Here is an 18,349-nt window from a genome sequence, read left to right as displayed (position 1 = left end):
TACTGGGTTCTAACTGCAGCCATAACAGAAGCCTCACATTCAATGTAATTCCACGTCTAGGCTTAGTGAAAGGAAAATAAACCATGGTATGATCCAGCATATACAATGACGGCACCATATTAGTCTAATTGCAGTAACCAAGACTTTATTTGTTTTGGTGTCTTGATAAGTGGCAAGAAGTCGGGCTTGTTCTTCTACTTTCACAGAGCAGGAAAAGTCCACTTTTCAAGTCTGTTCATAATGCTTTCATAAACCCTCCTTTCACGTTAACAGGAAAAGCTCACTTCCACCTACGATATTACTAGTTCGGAATTTTTGAGATTTAAAAACCTTATGTGTTATGCTTATCAAGATTGCCACTTCATCCAATATTCTTTATAAAGCTCCTTGTCAAACAAAAAGAGCAAGGGAAATATTAGAGGCAGTTTCGAAATATCTGACGGTGAGTGGGAAATATGAGCAAGTTTTAAAACATTTAACATTGCAAGGACAGTGTAAAAGGTAGTTTCAAAATATCTGAGTGCAAGGAAGATATGAGGTTGTTTCAAAATGTATAACATAACAAGGCAGATATAAGAGGTAGTTTTATTGCAAGGAAGCTATAAGAGTCAGTTTTAAAATGTCCAAGAGTGCAAGGAAGATGTAAGAGGTAGTTTTAAATGTCTAGCAGTGCAAGGAAGATGTACGTGGCAGTTTCAAAATGCCTACCAGGGCAAGGAATATGTAAAAGGTAGTTTCAAAATGTAGAACAGCACTTAAGTGTAGGCTTTATGTGGAAGGCTAACCTGTGTCAAGGTTTGCCAGCTGGTTGCGTCATCTTCACTGGGGTGAATGCCATAATTCCATCGCTTCTGCACAACATAGATCACGGGTTCCACTGAGATGTTGAACTTGGAGGACCATCTCACCTCCAGTCCCCCATTCTGCAGTTCAGTAAAACTGAGCTCTTTCCTGGGTTTCAATGGAACACCTGAAATACAATACAAAAGAAGAACTTCAGTACTGTGACTAGCTGGACCTGTTCACTATGCCGTCCAGATGTATCAAATGTTCATTACAATGGCTTCATAAAAGGGACATATTAAGTAAAAGAGCTCTGAACATTTTGTAAAGTCTGCAGTTTCTCTAAAGCACCTGAAAGACATGTTACTTACCTTCAGTAATGCCTTATCTGGTAGAGACATGATCGAGCAGCAGATTTCTTACCTTTGAATATCTCAGGCGTCAGACTGGATCCAGAAGTTTTTTCTGCAAGCAATACACCTGCGCGCTAGTAGGTGGCATTGGTCGGCTCCGTATGATTTCATCAGCACCGTCTGTGCTGGAGGGACAACCATGTCACTTATAAAGGCACCACCTTGGCGCACTGATGTCAGTTACTTTTCACGACGTTCCATAAAGTGCACTGACATTGGTGTGTATCAACAACTAGGGCCCAGAAAGGGATCAACCTTAGAGACTGGTCTGCAGTGTAGGGAGGATGGGTGGATCGGTAAGGAATCTGCGGCTAGATCGTGTTTCTACCAACTAAGGAGTTCCTGAAGGTAAGTAACTTGTCAAACTGATAGAGACATCTGGCCGCAGATTTTTTACCTTTGAATAGATACCCAAGCAATACCATCCTTGGAGGAGGGACTATGGACATGTTAAGACCAACAAGTTCTGCAAGATAGAACAGCCAAAGAGGCCTTCCCTGTGGATTTGATCATCGAGGCAGTAATGCTTGGAAACATTTCTAGGGATGCCCATATTGCTGCCTGACAAATGTCGAGGACTGGAACTCCATGTTGCAATGCTGTGGAACCACCCTTAGCTCTGGTGCAATGAGCTCCTAAGCCTTTAGGAAGCTATTTCTTTGCCAGAGCTTAGCAAATCATGAAGCTGAGGACGACCCATTGTGAGATAGTCCTCTCCTTCACCACACAACCTTTCTTTGCTACAGCATAACCCACAAAGAGTTGGTTGTCCACCTGGATTTCTTTAGCCTGTTCAAGGTAGAACAATAACAATCTTTTTGAATCCAGACAGTGGAGATGCTCCTCTTCCATACAGGGATGTGGAGGAGCATAGAAAGTGGGCAAGATGAGAGATTGCCCCACATGAAATAGTGTTACCACTTTCAGAAGGAAAGAGGCCCTAGTGGGAAGCACCAAGATCTCAAGGAATATTGTCGGGTAAGCAGGCTTGGATGACAAAGTCTGCAATTTGCTTACCCTCTTGGATGATGTGATTGCTACTAAAAAGGCTGTTTAATGGTAAGCATCATGAGGGGGCAATTGTGCAGGGGTTCAAATGGAGCGCACATTAGAAAGGTGAGAACCAAATTAAGGTCCCACTGAGAAATAATGAAAGGGGAAGTTGGGATTTTATATAGAAATCCCTTGAGGAATCTATTTACAATGAGAGATTTAAATAAGTCTCAGAAAGGCAGATAGGGCCGAAAGGTACTCTTTCGGAGTTCCCAGACCAGCGCCCTGCTGGGCAAGGGTAAAAGCGAAAAGCAAAATATCAGAAAGGGAAGAAGAAAGAGGGTTGATAGACTTTTCTGTACAATATGCTGCACGTTTGTGGCAGCACTTGTCAACCGTTTCCCACAGGGAGTGTGAATAGTGACCCAATAAGCATGCAGTTTTTACCGACTGCAATGCAAGGCTGGTGAAGAAAAAATGTTCTTTCCCCAACTATCCAGCATCATGAATTCCCTGCTCGGAGGAGCAAAAGGGAACTTGCCATGGGAGGTAGAGGCTTGGACCACCAAGCTCTCTGAAGTAGGGTGGGTCATGCAGAAACTTGGGTCGCACGGAGCAGGGTGGTAGTGGTAGGCAACTGTACTATTCACAGGAGACCTGTGCTGGGCTTGGACCAAGTTCCCAGGAGGTCATCTGTAAGGGATTCATTAAAGGGCAGCAATGGTTTCAAAGAGAAGCCACCAGGCTGCAGGATTCCATCAAGTTATCAGTCTTGACCACCATGGAAGGGAGTTGAGGGTCTAGGACCTCAGCCGCCCTTCGCACCACCATACCAAAAGACACTACATGGTGGGGGAAAAAGCATGCCAGAATCTAGAGAGGTATCTCGTCCACTGGCCTCACCCAATTCCTCATACCAGTCCATTTCTTGAAAAGGCCAGTCTTCTAAAGGATCCAGCGACCCCTCCCAATCTTCTCCCACTCCTAGCCACTCAGAATAGGGCTCAGGAAAAGACCTAGGACCTGAAGTTTCTATTCGCGCCATTACCAACGTCAGTCGATGCGGTACTGGCTCCAGGTCATCGGGCATCAGGACGTGTCTAGCAGCACTGGGAGCATTGGAGTCAGGGCCGGCGCTGAGGAAGGTCACAATGGCTCGACCAGTGCTAGACCAGATCCTGTCCCAGAATCATAGGGGTTTGTCAGCATTTGACCAGAGCCGCTGGCACAGAAACCAATGGAGCCCCTTCTAACTCCCTGGGGCCTGAAGGTGAGCCCGGAGGGTCAGGCATCCCAAAAATTAGGCACATGGCCTTGCATAACTCTCAGAGTTGGGCGGGGGTCACTCCGGCTCCAAGAAAATAAGGGAGGCGGTAAGAAAGAGGCCTAGAATGCCAAGATTCCTCTGTCACGTCGGCTGAAGGAGGGGTGAAGTTGAACCAAGCTTCAACTTCTTGTGGTTCTTGTGCCTCTTCCCTGAGTGTGTTGATAATTTTGAGGTGGACGAAGAGAACTTTGGACTCCTGGAGCAGCACCTGGCCTTTCCTCTCGACTGGTACCGTGAACAAGACCTAGCTGTAACGTGATGCGGGGTGACTGACGGAACGCAAGTATCTTTAGGGACCTCTAACTCAAAGCAATCCGAGCCATGGCCCAACAGTCAGACTTTAAATCATGGTCACGCTCCAGGCACCACAAGCAAACCAGGTGCGGGTCTGTCACGGACATGGTGTGGTGACCAGCATTGCACGGTTTGAACCCAGAAGTTTTCCTAGACATGATGGAAAAAGCCTACACACCAAAAAAAGGTCATAAAAAGTTAAAGAAAAGCCTGTCAAAAAGTGACAGAGGATAGCCCTCTTCATGGATCAGTGCTTAACTGGTGCAGAAAGAAAAGAACCAACATCTGCAAGCTGACGTGGTGCCTATGTAGGTGACATGGATATCACTATGGCACATCGCCAATGCCACCTACTGGCATGCAGGAGAATTACTTGAAGAAAAATCTTCCTGTTCCAGTCTGATTCCTAGGAAAATCAAAGGTAAGGAATCTGTGGCTAGATGTCTCTATCAGATATGAGAATATTGGGGACCAGCCTTCAACTTTGTGAGTGAAAATAGGCAAGGTCTTCCACTGCTTCTCATTCAGTAGCATTTTTGGTGGTGCTTAAGACTGTAACAGAAGCAATGGACAGGAGTACCAATTCAAATTCTAATCACCACAGAGCCTCAACTGTGATACCACAGTGTGATCGGCTACAATCAGTGTTTTACTTGTGCAGCTGGTTGCCCGAAGTGGGTTCTGCTAGTACTTATTTGGGACCAGGACTCCCTTTTCATCATCAGACTTTATTTTTAGACCAATATTTTTTCACAAATTAAGTAGTGAGGAAAGGGGTTTCCACATCCAGACTTTGCGATGAGATATAGTAATCTGGTCCATGCTCTGATCAAGGACAAAATGGGGTATTTTAATAGGATATTTCATTTTAAATACAGCGTTACATATATATTGTAGCTGAATACCAAAATATTGAGAATGTAGGCATATACAGGTAAGTATAGATGTACTAGGCTAAACTATACCACAGACATGCACTTTGGTGATAAACTTCTATATTGAAAGGGGACACATATGTGGAGTTAAGACTAGTATATCTACATATACCTTCATTTACTTACCTTTGTGATATTTTGGCAGGCAATATTCAGTTTACAATATTTTGTAGCACAACATTTTCGACCTCGATACTGATGCAACCCAAAATGGTCTCCATATGACCTCTTTAACTTCTTTTGGTTAAACCAACTGTTGTTAAATAGGATTACGTATTAGTGTATTGTTCCATAGCATTCTGTGATCCGTAACATTACCATATATCTCTTATTGTGGTAAAAAAGGAGATGTTGTAGTATGCTGTACTGTATGGTTAATAGCGGTTCTATGTCGTCTACTATGACAGAGTGTTCTAGGATGGAATGTGTATGTTCAAGTATTCAGGTGAGGTTGGACAGTTATTCTCCAGGGAGCTGTGGAGTTGAAAGTCGAAGAAACCTGTTTCTCCTTGGTACACTTGCCTCGGTGCCATCACTACACAAGCCAAAGTCACTAATGCATAGGCTATCCTGCTCAACAGCGCACTTTTTAGGATCAACAAACGACTTTACACAAATGTCCAGAACGAGCATTGCTCGATACCACTTCACACAAGTAAAGACACTACATAAACACGTGAAAAAAAGTTTAAAAAAAAAAAACTTGCAGTATGTAGCACATTGTGGCACTAATAATATCAAAACTGGGGAAGGCATGCAGCAGCTCTGCAGATGTGGAAGATGACTATCCTCACTTGGTCAGGTAAACATGCTCCGCAACCTCCAGCTTCCCAGGGCACGGTGTTTAGCAACCTCTCAAGAGAGAGGAACCCTAATCGCAAATAATGAGCACTTTGAACTCTGTCAATTCCAGTTTCTGAAAATGTACCCCCCCAACCCTTAATTATGATGTGCAATGATCCAACAATTTGCATGTTCGGATATGTCCCAGCTGCTGCGCATTACCGGCCCGCAGGACTCACTTGATTGGAAGTAACTCAAGCTCTGCGGTGGATGTAATTGTGAGCAGATGGACCTGAGGAGCACAAAGGCTTGGTACATGGAGCAAGTGCATCCGAGTTTACCTTCGCTCAACCGGCACCATCAATTTCATATCCAGATGTGCGGAGCCCAAGCAGTAGACAATGTGTTTTGTGTTATGGACAGGCCCAGGGTCTTTCATCCCTCTCAAACAAATAGGCCTTCTGAAAACCCCTCTTTTCGTCTGAAGAATTCAAAGTGTATTGTTTTATAGGTTTGACGCCATTGCAGGAAATCCTTTATGACAGCGGCGGTCTGGCATCCCGAAAGGAGGTTTTCGACTCAAATGAGAGATGCTATTTTATGGACTTCTGGACTTAAGTTGGACAGTGTTCTGTGGGAACATCAACATCTTTGGCAGAAATACAATTCAAACACTTTGAAGAAGTGTCTTTGGAGGCACGTTGGGGGTTTCTTTTGTCTATATTCGATATATATGTGTGTATATATATATATATATATATATATATATATATATATATATATATATATATATATATATATATATATACACAGCGAGATAGATAGATAGATAGATAGATAGATAGATAGATAGATAGATAGATAGATAGATAGATAGATTGATAGACATGAATAGATAGATAGATAGATAGATAGATAGATAGATAGATAGATAGATAGAAAGATAGATAGATAGATAGATAGATAGATAGATAGATAGATAGATAGATAGATAGATAGATAGATAGATAGATAGATAGATAGATATGGGGACAGACAGATAAATACGCAGACAGATGGACGGACAGACAGACAGGCAGACAGACAGTCATCGGTCTGTGCTTTGTGGTGTTCATGCTCTTTAGACATGTGACTTATAAAATGCACAGATAAGCACAATGGGTCTGCTTCGCAAATAAATAGAGTGTATATATTTGCCTGTGGCCCAGAATAACGAAAGCTGTGGTGAGTGTCCAATTAATTAAAAGCATTGTTTTCTGTACTGTAGGAGGAATGGCTAAAGATGTGTACTGACGACCAGCTAGGTCTAGTCTGTTGTGCTTACATTTGTTTTGCTTAAGCTTAAGAAAAAAGTACAAATCAGTAAGGCAAAGGAATAACCTTTTTCTCTTGGCCCCATCTGACTCTCCAGTGCTCTCCTGTCCCGTTAGAATTGTGATGGTTGCTTGATAGGAAAATTGCGACCTCCGTACTTTTCCATGCTCCATCAGTGCCTTAATCTCAAATCGACGATTCCTCCAAAGTCAAAGTATGCAGACGAGAATACTGGACATATTCACCCATTCAGGTTCAAAAGAAAGGACGAAAATAAGTGCTTACGGAATATACCAAATGCTTCCACGCAGAGACCAGCATCATCAAAAGAAAAGGAAGAAATCTGAAATGCCAATATTCATGCTCCTGGGAGGTCGGAAATAAGATGAGATGTAAACTACATATGTAGCTAAGGATTTGACCAAGTGGAAAAGCGGATAAAATAACAAAAAGGTGTACCGTGCCAATCACATAAACAAGGCATTTGATAAAGGAACGGGCACTTTGAAAATCTTCCTCCAACTATATTGCCCAGAATCCTTTGAATGCAGAATAATGAAACTCGAGAAAACGTGGCAACCCTGAACAATGCCCTTACCCTCCAGTCTCTCCACCTATCAAAGTTCTCCCTTGGCACCCACGAAAATAGAGGCGATGAACAAACTGGAGGACAAGAGCAAAGTCTCCCATTTTCTACTGAAGTGCTGCGCGGATGATACATCAAAGACTATTTGAGAAACTCCCCACTGACATCACAGCCCCTGATCGAGGGTATAGTGTCTGAAAACCTCTAGCAGATTAAAGCCACACTACTCATGGCAAAAGCAACAGATGATATGAAGGTCCCAGACAGCTACAGGCTAATTTAAAATATTGAATTTTCCAGTATAATCATTGCCATGGCAATCACAAGAAAATTGCAGGTATATGCAGAGCCACCCCCCTTACTCGATGGCTAGCTTTCAGGATTCAGACGCATCGAAGGTTTGGAAACTGAGGAAGGCTATCTTAACGATGACCTTCTCATCTACTACGATCAGGCGTCCAATGTTTAAGGTGGCCAGCAGACTCATGGCAGTTTATCAGACTATCTACGTAATTTAAATCTGTATAGAATAGATTTAAATTCAGCTCAGTCATCCAGTCAGGAGTCACCTTGAAAATGAGTTTATGTATGTGCCCCGCAAACGTATGATGCACCCGATCATCAAGTAGAACAGACTATAGCAGACACCACACCCGTTGCTCAAGCCCATCACATGGTAGACCATGGCACCATGCGAAAAGAGTAAAAGAAAACTCTGGAATAGTAAAAGTAGCTTGCCTATCCCTAAGACAAGTGTAACAGAAGAATATTTGGTACGGAATCGCTCCTTGCATTATATTAGACGCCCCTTCCCTTATCCTGATTTTTTTTATCCTACTCTGCATCGAGGGCTATGAAGCTACCACAAGGTGGTCATGTAGCTCAATGTAAAAATCTGTACTAAATTAAAAATAAAAATCACAGTAGAGTCGATTGAGTCTGCCAGCATAACGGTCCCAAGCCAAGTTCCTAAGTATTCATCAACATCATCATTACTTTTCAACATGACCACATGCTCAATGGCCCAGGCAACTGACTAACAACACCTATAATGCCAGATGAGCATGCATAGTACTCTTATCTAACTCAATTTGGAAAATAAAGCGTGGTACCACACCAATAACAGACAATGCCTGAATCACATTTATTACCCAATTCAGGCAATATTTATGTGCAAAGCTGGACTGTGTTGGTTGCTTTCACGTTAAACTGGCCAAAGGGTAGATTCAGAGATCCAAATTAAAATCATCAGCAAATGTTGCTATTAAACAAAAACACAATTTCTCACAGCAAACAAGCACCTGAGAAGTATTCCAACGTACACAATGTATGAAAACATTGGCAAATTCTAGAAAATCGCAGATAAAACAATGTTAAGAGGGATTTCGGTATTACTAATTAGTAAAAATTCTTCTGTAAACTAATCTTTGTTATATAAAATGAGTTGTTTATGACATTCCTCTTCAAAAACAGAAATTGATTGATTGTGACAAACTGGCTGAGAGTGGGCATGCTCAACAGGTGGAGCTTTAAAAAAAAACGAAAAATACAGGAGCGGCCCGTGCAGGTAAGAGCGGTAGGGCAGTGGGGCCGGATTGGGGAGGGATTCAACAGGCGACCACGAGGGAAATTTAAATTAAATTAAAAACTCATTTTCCCTCGCCGTCGTCTGTCGAAATCCCTTCCCACCCGGCCCCAGCACCCCACGGCTCTTACCTGCATGGGCCGCTGCTGGGAAAATATGTTTTTACTTGAGGAGAGCTAAGAACTTCAGACGAGCACATCGTACGTTCCAAAGTCCAAATCCTAAATAGCAAACTATTTATTAACACTAATCATGTAAATCGGGAGTGCAAGTGATAACTTAGTAAATTTTGGAATCTAGTAGAAAATGTGGGCTCAGGCATATCACCTATTGGTGCAGCAGGTGCAGTGGCCCCTGATCCCAGAGACCGGGGGGAACACTGAACTCTGATTATTGCTGTATTTTATAATTCAAACAGCAGCCATAGGGCCACTTTCCTTTCTTGCACTAAGCCCAGTGGCGCACTAGCTATGCTCCCGCATGGCCCGCCGAGGACCAGGAAGGCTTGAATATAAGGGACCTCATTTATCAAAAGTGACACATCGCTGTGTGAAAACAGCGATGCGTCACTTTTCACTGCACACTCCTTGCGACACCAATGATGCGTCATATTTAATGTATGACGCATCATGTCGCAAGGACTTACAGATACGTCAGTATTTCTGACGTATCTGTAAGCGCAAAAGTGACGCATTGCTGGAGTGTGTCACAAAAGTGACGCAACTCCAGCAATGCGTCCTTTCACATGGGGAAAGCCCCATGTGAAAGGGCTTGCGTCAGTCTTACGCCTGCTGTGAGGCAGGCGCAAGATTTTGACGCAACAGCATCCTAAAAGTGACGCAGTGAAATCTCATAGATTCCACTGCGTCACTATTACGAGGCTTTTTGCGGGGGAACGCCCCCTCTGCATACATTATACCAGACGCAGGTATAATGTGGCGCAGGAGTTTAAAAAGTGACGCATCTACCTAGATGCGTCACTTTTTAAATATGGCGCAACAAGGCGCATATTTTACGCCGCTGGTGCGTCACAAAAAGTGACGCACAGGCGGCGCAAAACTGACGCAAGGCCTCATAAATAAGGGCCAAGGGGTCTCTGGACATAAAGGAGTCCTCTTTCCAGTTACAAGATGTCACTCTTCTTACTGCCAGATTGTCTTGTCAGGCTCCCAACTAGAAGTTGCACTTACACCAAGCGCCATGAAACTGCATGGTGTAAGTGCGCTTTAAAAATTCTTTTAACATAACATAACATAACAAGTGCCAGGGGGATCAGCGTGTCCTTCTCTGGTGTGGGAAGTGAGGGAGATGGTCTGTCAGAATCATAATCTCTTACTTCCTGTTCCAGAGTTCATGCTCTTCCATGATAGGCAGGTCGTCCAGCCCTAGAGGAACTAATCAGGCCCTGCTTTAATGCGCTCTTTGTTACCCCCGGACGCTAATTACCGGAGTTCATCAGTCGAGAAAATGAGAATGAGTCAGCTCTGCTTTCTGTGTCTAACACGCGGTTATATTTCTTGCTCACAGCAGCCACACTTCATTGTGTTGATATGACATCATTAAGTGGGAATTTCTTGGGAAATCACACAAACAAATTTGGCAAACTGCTTCTTAAACACATGTGGGCTCGTGGGAGGGAGGGATCATCATACTAGCAGAAATCTAATTTCCTTTCAGAAAAACAACATGCATTTTATGAAGAGGATGGAATCTTAATAAGGTCAACTAATATCACCCAGGCAGAAATGAATCACAAAAGGCCAGAGTGGCTAACTCGTCTGAGGGAGTCTTAGCTTAAGACACATATCTACTTAAAGCTCCTACTATTTATCAAATATTTGTAAACATTTGAATAAAGTTTGACTCACATGAAAAGGGTTCTGTCTCACTACATTCCAGGCTATACTTAGAGTCACTATATCGTTGCCACTGTATCGGAAACCCCTACATTAGGAGTACTATTTCTTAGAATGTTTGTGTGGTGTTCACGCATGGTGCTCAGCACAAGGTATGGTGTGTTTTTTTTGCACTGACAACCACAACTGACGAATTTCAGTAGTTTGTTGTATTTGAGCTAGAACCATAACTCTTTTTTTTATGGGGTTTTTCAGTGAATTTCAGTTTTTTTTAATTAAGTTCTTCCTTTCCAGCTCCAGTTGTGCTCGGCATTTGGCCATATGCAGAGGATGGCTGCAGGGCTTGAATCTGTGTGCAATATACAACCTGTCATGAACGTCCAACTCCCGGTGGTCACTGAGTTCGGCCATGTAAATGTAAATTGATACTTGTATAGCGCACTACTCACCCGTGAGGGTCTCAAGGCGCTTGTACAAATACCGCTGTGGAACCCATCCTGGCTTTCCCTGTGAGGCGTCCACACCTGGGCACCCCCCAAGGTGGAGGCCAGGCATCCTTAGCGTTGTGGGGGCCGTTGTGGAGATTAAGCAAGCTATTGCCCAGAGTTGCAGAGTGGGACTCCATGATTGGAATAGGCACCAGGGCGAGAATTATCAGGTCCGTGGAATTTTTGAGCCCAAGACCCGCCGAGGCGGGGAATTGAACCCTGGTCCCAGGCTGAGACCTCTGCATCAGGGTCTGCCGCTCTAACCATTGAGCCACACTGATGCACCATGCACAGATCAAGCAGGGTGCCTATGGCCAGGACTGTGCCCTGCTCCTTGCCATCAGTTAACCCCTCTGCATACGGCTTTCAGACATGCTTTGCGGGTGTTGAGTGCAGAGTCATTCTTGTGCCAGGCACTGATTCCTCCCTGCTGCTTGTAGGATACTGCCACAGTGGACAGCCATCGGGAGGGAGCAGAAGGGGTTGGGCACAAAGGCTTGGTCACTGATTTTGGTTAGACACTTGTGAGAGAGTTTGACATTTTTTTTGATGAGCATGAAACTCTCAAGTCGGAATTGATTAGAGAGTCAACTACCATATGGTGGGTGTTTCCGGCAGCAATAATCGCAGCTCGAGTGACTTTTGGAACTCAAGAGCCATGAGTCAAATTTTGCTGTTTTTTTCCTGGTGTATGAATTAAGTTTTAGATGCCTCTGATTACCCCTAAGCACTCCTTTTGCGTCAGGCTCATCTGAGGTTGGCTCCCATGGATACAATTTTTTTTTCCACGGCACGAATCTCTCAAGTCACCGACAACTCAAGGGTTTCAAGATGGCTGAAAAAAGCCCACTCTGTAACTTATTTAAACACTAATATCTCAAAAACAACTGATCGGATTTACACCAAACCAACAAATGCATTCTTCCTTGCTAAAGTTCTACTTCATGCTAAGCTTGCTGTAAATGGTTCCGTGGATCGGGCTGTAGGCATGTGCAAAGTGTACTTTATGGAACTTAGGCACTATCCCTGTATGCGGAACATTAGCCGCTTAACCGTGGTGCGAACTCCGCTGCGGTGCAGCGGTTTGAAAGAGTGAGCGTGGCCGCGTCACCCAATGGACGTAAACAGTACTACCGAGGTAGTGCTCGCGACGGCCGTTGGCCGACGTGCGCATCGAAGGGGTTAAGTAACTGAACCACTGAACCAAATCCTACTACTACAATTATTTTTACTATTACAGCCACTACTACTATTAGTAATCCCAATAACAAAAATAGTACTAATAATAGTAATGATAAGAAGAAGAGTAGCAATGTGCCAATAAATATACATGTTTATATTATAACAAAATCACTTTTTTATTCACATGGTATACAGTACCTGTTGAGAAAAGAATTTAACCATGTGCGCCTCAGATTTTCAGTTTCACAAATGACAGAGCACAGAGAGAAAGCAACCAAAATATTATTTTGTAACTTCTTTCAGGGTATCAAGTTTTTGAGAGTATTTGGGCCGATACCTGTCCTGGCCATAAGGTGCTGCTGCACAAAAGGCGCCCTAGGAGTGATCATGTCAAGTGGCTGCATGAGTGCGTGCACATGGTTTGATTTTCGTTACATGTAAAAGGCTCTGTAATTGAATACAGTGGCATCTAGAACCCTCTGCATCTGGAGCTGAGTAGAGTCATTAGAAGCTGGACACCCCCTTGAGTCTTCCTCCAGGAGGGTTGTTAATAACATTTGCTCCCTTATTATAAGGGCCTTTGAAATAACAGTCTGGGATGAAACAGGAGTTTCTACCAAATTAGAATCACAAGTTGTGCAGGAACAGTGCACCCCAAGGTCTCGTGCCATGCACGTCTCACCCGGAATCCTGATGAACTGTGAACAAGCCCAGGAACAGGGTAAATACAAGTAGGAATCAACAAAAAACTCTGATTCCTTCGACTACTCCCCATTCTGCAAAACCCGAAGTACTAAGGTAATCCCACGCCATGGGTTTGGCGTACTCATGGTATTGACAATTCCGTGTTAAAAATTCTCTTTAAGGTACTCCCACGTTATCCACCATTGTAAATCATGCTGCGTTCTTTTGTCCATTCTCTGTTACATACAAAGAATGACAAAGGCCGCCAGAGCTGCCAGGCAGGCCGGAATGTCCGTAAAGGGCAACTGGTGTTTCCCCGGGAGGCTGGAAATGTTGGTAGGGTGGGGAGGTGGATTTTGCAGCGGTGGGGGGCGTTTTTTTAGGTCTCGGCCTGCGTAGGCTGCGCTTGCGCAGTCTCGCCGGCGAGATCTTACATTTTTCAGTGTGGGGCTTTACCCGTACCTCCATTGGCTGGCTTCCTAAACGGAGGCCTGCCATTGGAGGAGAGGGGCGTCTGTCTATTTAAGCCCAGTGTTTTTGGGATTGAGGGGCGTGTTTTTAGGTTCTTTCTATCCTCTTCCCATTGGCTGGAATTTTACATTCCAGCCAATGGGAAGAGGAGAGCAAGAAAAACATGCCCCGAATCCGAAAATGATGGGGCTTTCTCCGAGGCATTTATTCTTGACCTCGGAGAAAGATGGTTGGTGTTGTGGCATGGTCAGCTTTCCTGCCGGAGCTACTGAGGGTAAGTGCTTGTTCTCGATTTTCTTGCCTCTGTTCCCTGCTTGTCAGCATTTTTGTCAGCATTTTTTCTTGCCTCTGTTCCCTGCTTCTGATCGTTTTTTTCTTGCCTCTGTTCCCTCGCAGGGATTGGTTTTCTGCCCTCTGTTCCCTCGTTTTTCTGCCCTCTGTTCCCTCGTTTTTCTGCCCTCTGTTCCCACGTTTTTCTGTGCGGCGATCACCCCCGCAGGAGCAGCACGTTCCCTTTGACCCGCTCCCTCCCTCCCGCTCCGTGGCAGACCATCTCCCTCCCTCCCTCTCCCGCTCCTCAGGCCAGCCGCAATGTTACTGGGGTTTGCCTTTGACCCGCTCCCTCCCTCCCACTCCGTGGCAGCCAATCTCCCTCCCTCCCTCTCCCGCTCCTCAGGGCGGCCGCCATGTTACTGGCCAATGCCAATAACTCCAAATTTTAAACATGCTAGACCCATTGCATTGCAAAGGGCTTGTTTTGATTTTGCTTATCTGGACATCTATTGTTGGGATAATGTTATAGTATAATCACTGGTTGTTAGTCATTAAACGCAAGACAGGAATAGCATAATCCTCGGGCCAAAGAATTAAGCTATTTTCGGAGAAGGGCTGCCCACTACTCCTGAGCCGTTACGTATGAAAACCTTCCATTTAGTGCTGAGCCGGCGACCTTCATTGAAAACCAGGACGTGCATAATTTATAATGAAGCATTCATAAATTCAACTCTTGCAAACACAACTGGAGTATGCCTTAGCCCTAATGATCAAGCGACTCTGTCCACAGTATCATATCACATGTATGCACCTTCTTCACAAGGCAATGTCAATGGGGTGTTTACTTATTAGCCTAGCTCTCTTTTACATTTTTAGTCAGCAGAGGGAGAATTCCCCGTTCCAAAATAGCCGCCAAGCCTATGCAGAGCATTATAACAGCTAAACCAATTCGAAGACGTCCTTTGTTTTTGTTGCTAACTTTTCGCTGTGAACCACTTCTTTTGCTTCAGGTTGCCTGTCCATGTAGTGGTCGGGTCTACAGAGGTCGAGCGATTTTTAATAGCTTTTTGTCTCTTTGCAGAAAATCCCTGCAAACTCATCTATTACAGACTTTTAGAAAACCCGCAGCCCAGCAGTTGAAAGTCTGGGCTGCAGGTGCTACACGAACAGCGTATGCGGGAGCTTCCGTTTGGCTTAATTGCGCCCCACACCTGTGATGGTCACTTCGCTGCAGATATTTTACCTTGCCTTCAGAAGTAGGAGTCGATGGCTTGTCTGACCAAAAGCAGCCTTCAGAAGCCCCTGATGAAGGAAAGCTAGAGAGCGACAAAGCAGGTACAGCTTAGGTACAGTGTCAACGTGCGCGTTGAAGCTTTCCAAACTTTAGTCAAAACTATGTGGAAGTAAGGGCCATACCGTGTATATGTAGATTATACACAGCCCTACGGAGAAATTGATGGCCATATTCACACTCATCATATTGCATAAGACACAGAGTTCTGTTATTCACCTTGCATGCGACACGAACTCCTGGGTTTATCCACGCCTAAGATGGCTGACGATTTGTATCATTTTTCGGCCGCACGTTCTAGTCAATAAAATCAATGGTGTATTTAGGTTGTATCTCGAAGATGGGATGGACAGAGAAGCTCAGAAAGTACATTGCAGAGACTTACGTATAACATCGGGCGGGTGTCCTATGCAATTTCCTCCTGGTGCACATAAGTATATTTGTGTTGTATATTTGTTAACCTTTGCGTCTTATAATAAGAGGTTTTCCCTTTGCATAGCTGCCAAGTTTTCAGGCTGTTTATATGTGGTATGTCCATGTTTTCCGTGTATTATATGTGACTTCCAACTGTCTTAAGGAGCAGCGAGTGCAGCACGCGTCTCACTGCCCTGCAGGGCCCGAGCTGAGTCTCTCCTGTTCATGGCCTGCAGCTTGGATAACGCAGGTAAGCTCTCCCTCCACCCGTGCCACTTTGTTGAGTGCTCGCTTTTCTTGCCTCTGTTCCCTCATTGTACTTGTTTTCCTACCCCCTGTTCCCTCGTTGTGCTTGCTTTTCTGTTCCCTCATTGTGCTTGCTTTTCTGTTCCCTCGTTGTGCTTGCTTTCCTGCCCCCCTGTTCTCTCGTTGTGCTTGCTTTCCTGCCCCCTGTTCCCTCGTCGTGCTGGCTTTCCTGCCCCCTATTCCCTCGTTGTGCTTGATTTCCGGCTCCCTGTTCCCTCATTGTGCTTGCTTTCCTGTCCCCTGTTTCATCGTTGTGCTTGCTTTCCTGCCCCCTGTTCCCTCATTGTGCTTGCTTTTCTGTTCCCTCATTGTGCTTGCTTTTCTGTTCCCTCGTTGTGCTTGCTTTCCTGCCCCCCCCGTTCCCTCGTTGTGCTTGCTTTCCTGCCCCCTGTTCCCCCGTTGTGCTGGTTTTCCTGCCCCCTGTTCCTTCGTTGTGCTGGCTTTTCTGCCCTCTGTTCCCTCGTTGTGCTTGCTTTCCTGCCCGCTGTTCCCTCGTTGTGCTTGCTTTCCTGCCCCCTGTTCCCTCATTGTGCTTGCTTCCCTGTTCCCTCATTGTGCTTGCTTTCCTGCCCCCTCGTTGTGCTTGCTTTTCTGTTCCCTCGTTGTGCTTGCTTTTCTGTTCCCTCGATGTGCTTGCTTTTCTGTTCCCTTGTTGTGCTTGTTTTTCTGCTCTCAGTTCCTTCGTTGTGAGCGTTTTTTCTGGCCTCTGTTCCCTGTGTGTGGCTCTGTGTGTGTGGGGCTCTGTGTGTGCGTGGGGGGCTCTGTGTGTGTGTGTGTGTAGGACTCTGTGTGTGTGTGGCTCTGTGTGTGTGTGTTGCGCTCTGTGTGTGTGTAGGGGGGCTCTGTGTGTGTGGGGGGGCTCTGTGTGTGTGTGGGGCTCTGTATGTGTGTGGGGCTCTGTGTGTGTGGGGGCTCTGTGTGTGAGGCTCTGTGTGTGTGAGGGGCTCTGTGGGTGTGGCTCTGTCTGTCTGTGTGTGTGGCTCTGTCTGTCTCTGTGTGTGGCTCTGTGTGTGTGTGGCTCTGTCTGTCTGTGTGTGTGGCTCTGTCTTGTCTGTCTGTGTGTGTGGCTCTGTCTGTCTGTGTGTATGGCTCTGTCTGTCTGTATGTGTGTGGCTGTCTGTCTGTGTGTGTGTGTGGCTCTGTCTGTGTGTGGCTCTGTGTGTGTGTGTGGCTCTGTGTGTGTGTGGGTGGCTGTGTGTGTGTGGCTCTGTGTGGGTAGCTTTTTTTGTAGGTGGCTCTGTGTGTGTTTGGGTGGCATTGTGTGTGTGTGTAGGTGGTTGTGTGTGTGTGTGTAAGTGGCTCTGTGTGGGTGCTCTGTGTGTGTGTGGGTGGCTATATGTGAATGCCTCTGTGTGGGTGGCTCTGTATGTGTGTGTGGGTGGCTTTGTGTGTGTGGCTCTGTGTGGGTGCAAATGCAATAGGTCTCGTATTTGCGAGCGATTAAGCTATTGGCATTGTAAATGACAATGCCATTTATTTATGTTTTAAAAACCAAAACATAAATAAAAATAATGTCATGAGCAATGCCAATAGCTCTAACTTTAACAATGCTGAGACCATTGCATTGTAAATGCTTGTTGTTGGTGGGAGCTGTTTTTGCAGCAGTGCAGCTATATCGGCCCCAGTTACAAAAGCAGCTGGGGGACTGGCCTGTCAACATTGCCAGGGCTGCTTTGGGATCCCAGTTCGGCTCTGCTCCCAAGACAAGATTGGTTTTCTGTCCTGCTACTGAATCAACCTTTTCCGGATCTGCAAAGCCTATTCAATATATATTTTACTTCAGAGAGTTTACTGAGAATTATTAACATCCATAAGTGACATTTAGTGTCAACAGACCTGCTCGTGCCTGGTATAATCTGACACATGGCCATATTTCAACAGGGCGATTAAATGCAATTATTCCCTTTAATCTGTCGTCCTAACAAAGAACAAGCCAATGATGGCTTTATGTGCTTTGGAAACAGGCTGTCATGAGACTGTAGCTATCTCAGAGGTACATGAGACATCAAGCAACACCAGTGTGCTCTGAGCTCCAGCAGGATACAAGGGGCTAATGCAATGCTTCCTTTTCCAGTCTTTGCTTCCAAAACTAATTTAATGTTAATCCTTGAACTTAAACATTGATCAGAAACAATTAATGTTCATTTCAAGGCTTGTCGTTTCAGATTTCACCCAGTCATACACGGGCCAAAGAATGAGGATTCCTGCACGGTTCAGCAAAAGTACAAGCATTGTGGGAACCAACAGGCAGATTAAATACAGATTTCCTTATTAGGTATATTAAGTACCCATTGCTTGTAGTGCAGACTGATGACTCTGCCAGATAAAGCGCTAGAGCTATCATTAAAAACTGTTCACAATCTTGGTACTT

At 44.9% G+C, this 18,349-nt stretch overlaps 1 protein-coding gene across 1 annotated transcript in view; it reads right to left on the bottom strand.

Moving 5' to 3' along the window:
* Positions 1–18,349, bottom strand: part of ANOS1 (anosmin 1) — a 479,614-nt gene that overhangs the window by 163,078 nt on the left and 298,187 nt on the right. Inside the window, exon 5 of the mRNA XM_086934322.1 lies at positions 786–970. Coding sequence (XP_086790448.1) covers positions 786–970 — 185 coding nt within the window. The remainder of the gene's footprint in view (positions 1–785; positions 971–18,349) is intronic.

Source organism: Lissotriton vulgaris, chromosome 8 (assembly GCF_964263255.1).
Source record: "Lissotriton vulgaris chromosome 8, aLisVul1.2, whole genome shotgun sequence".
In the NCBI taxonomy this organism is placed as follows: domain Eukaryota; kingdom Metazoa; phylum Chordata; class Amphibia; order Caudata; family Salamandridae; genus Lissotriton; species Lissotriton vulgaris.
Note: the sequence above shows the minus strand (reverse complement) of the source record. Positions and strands in the feature narration are given on the sequence as shown.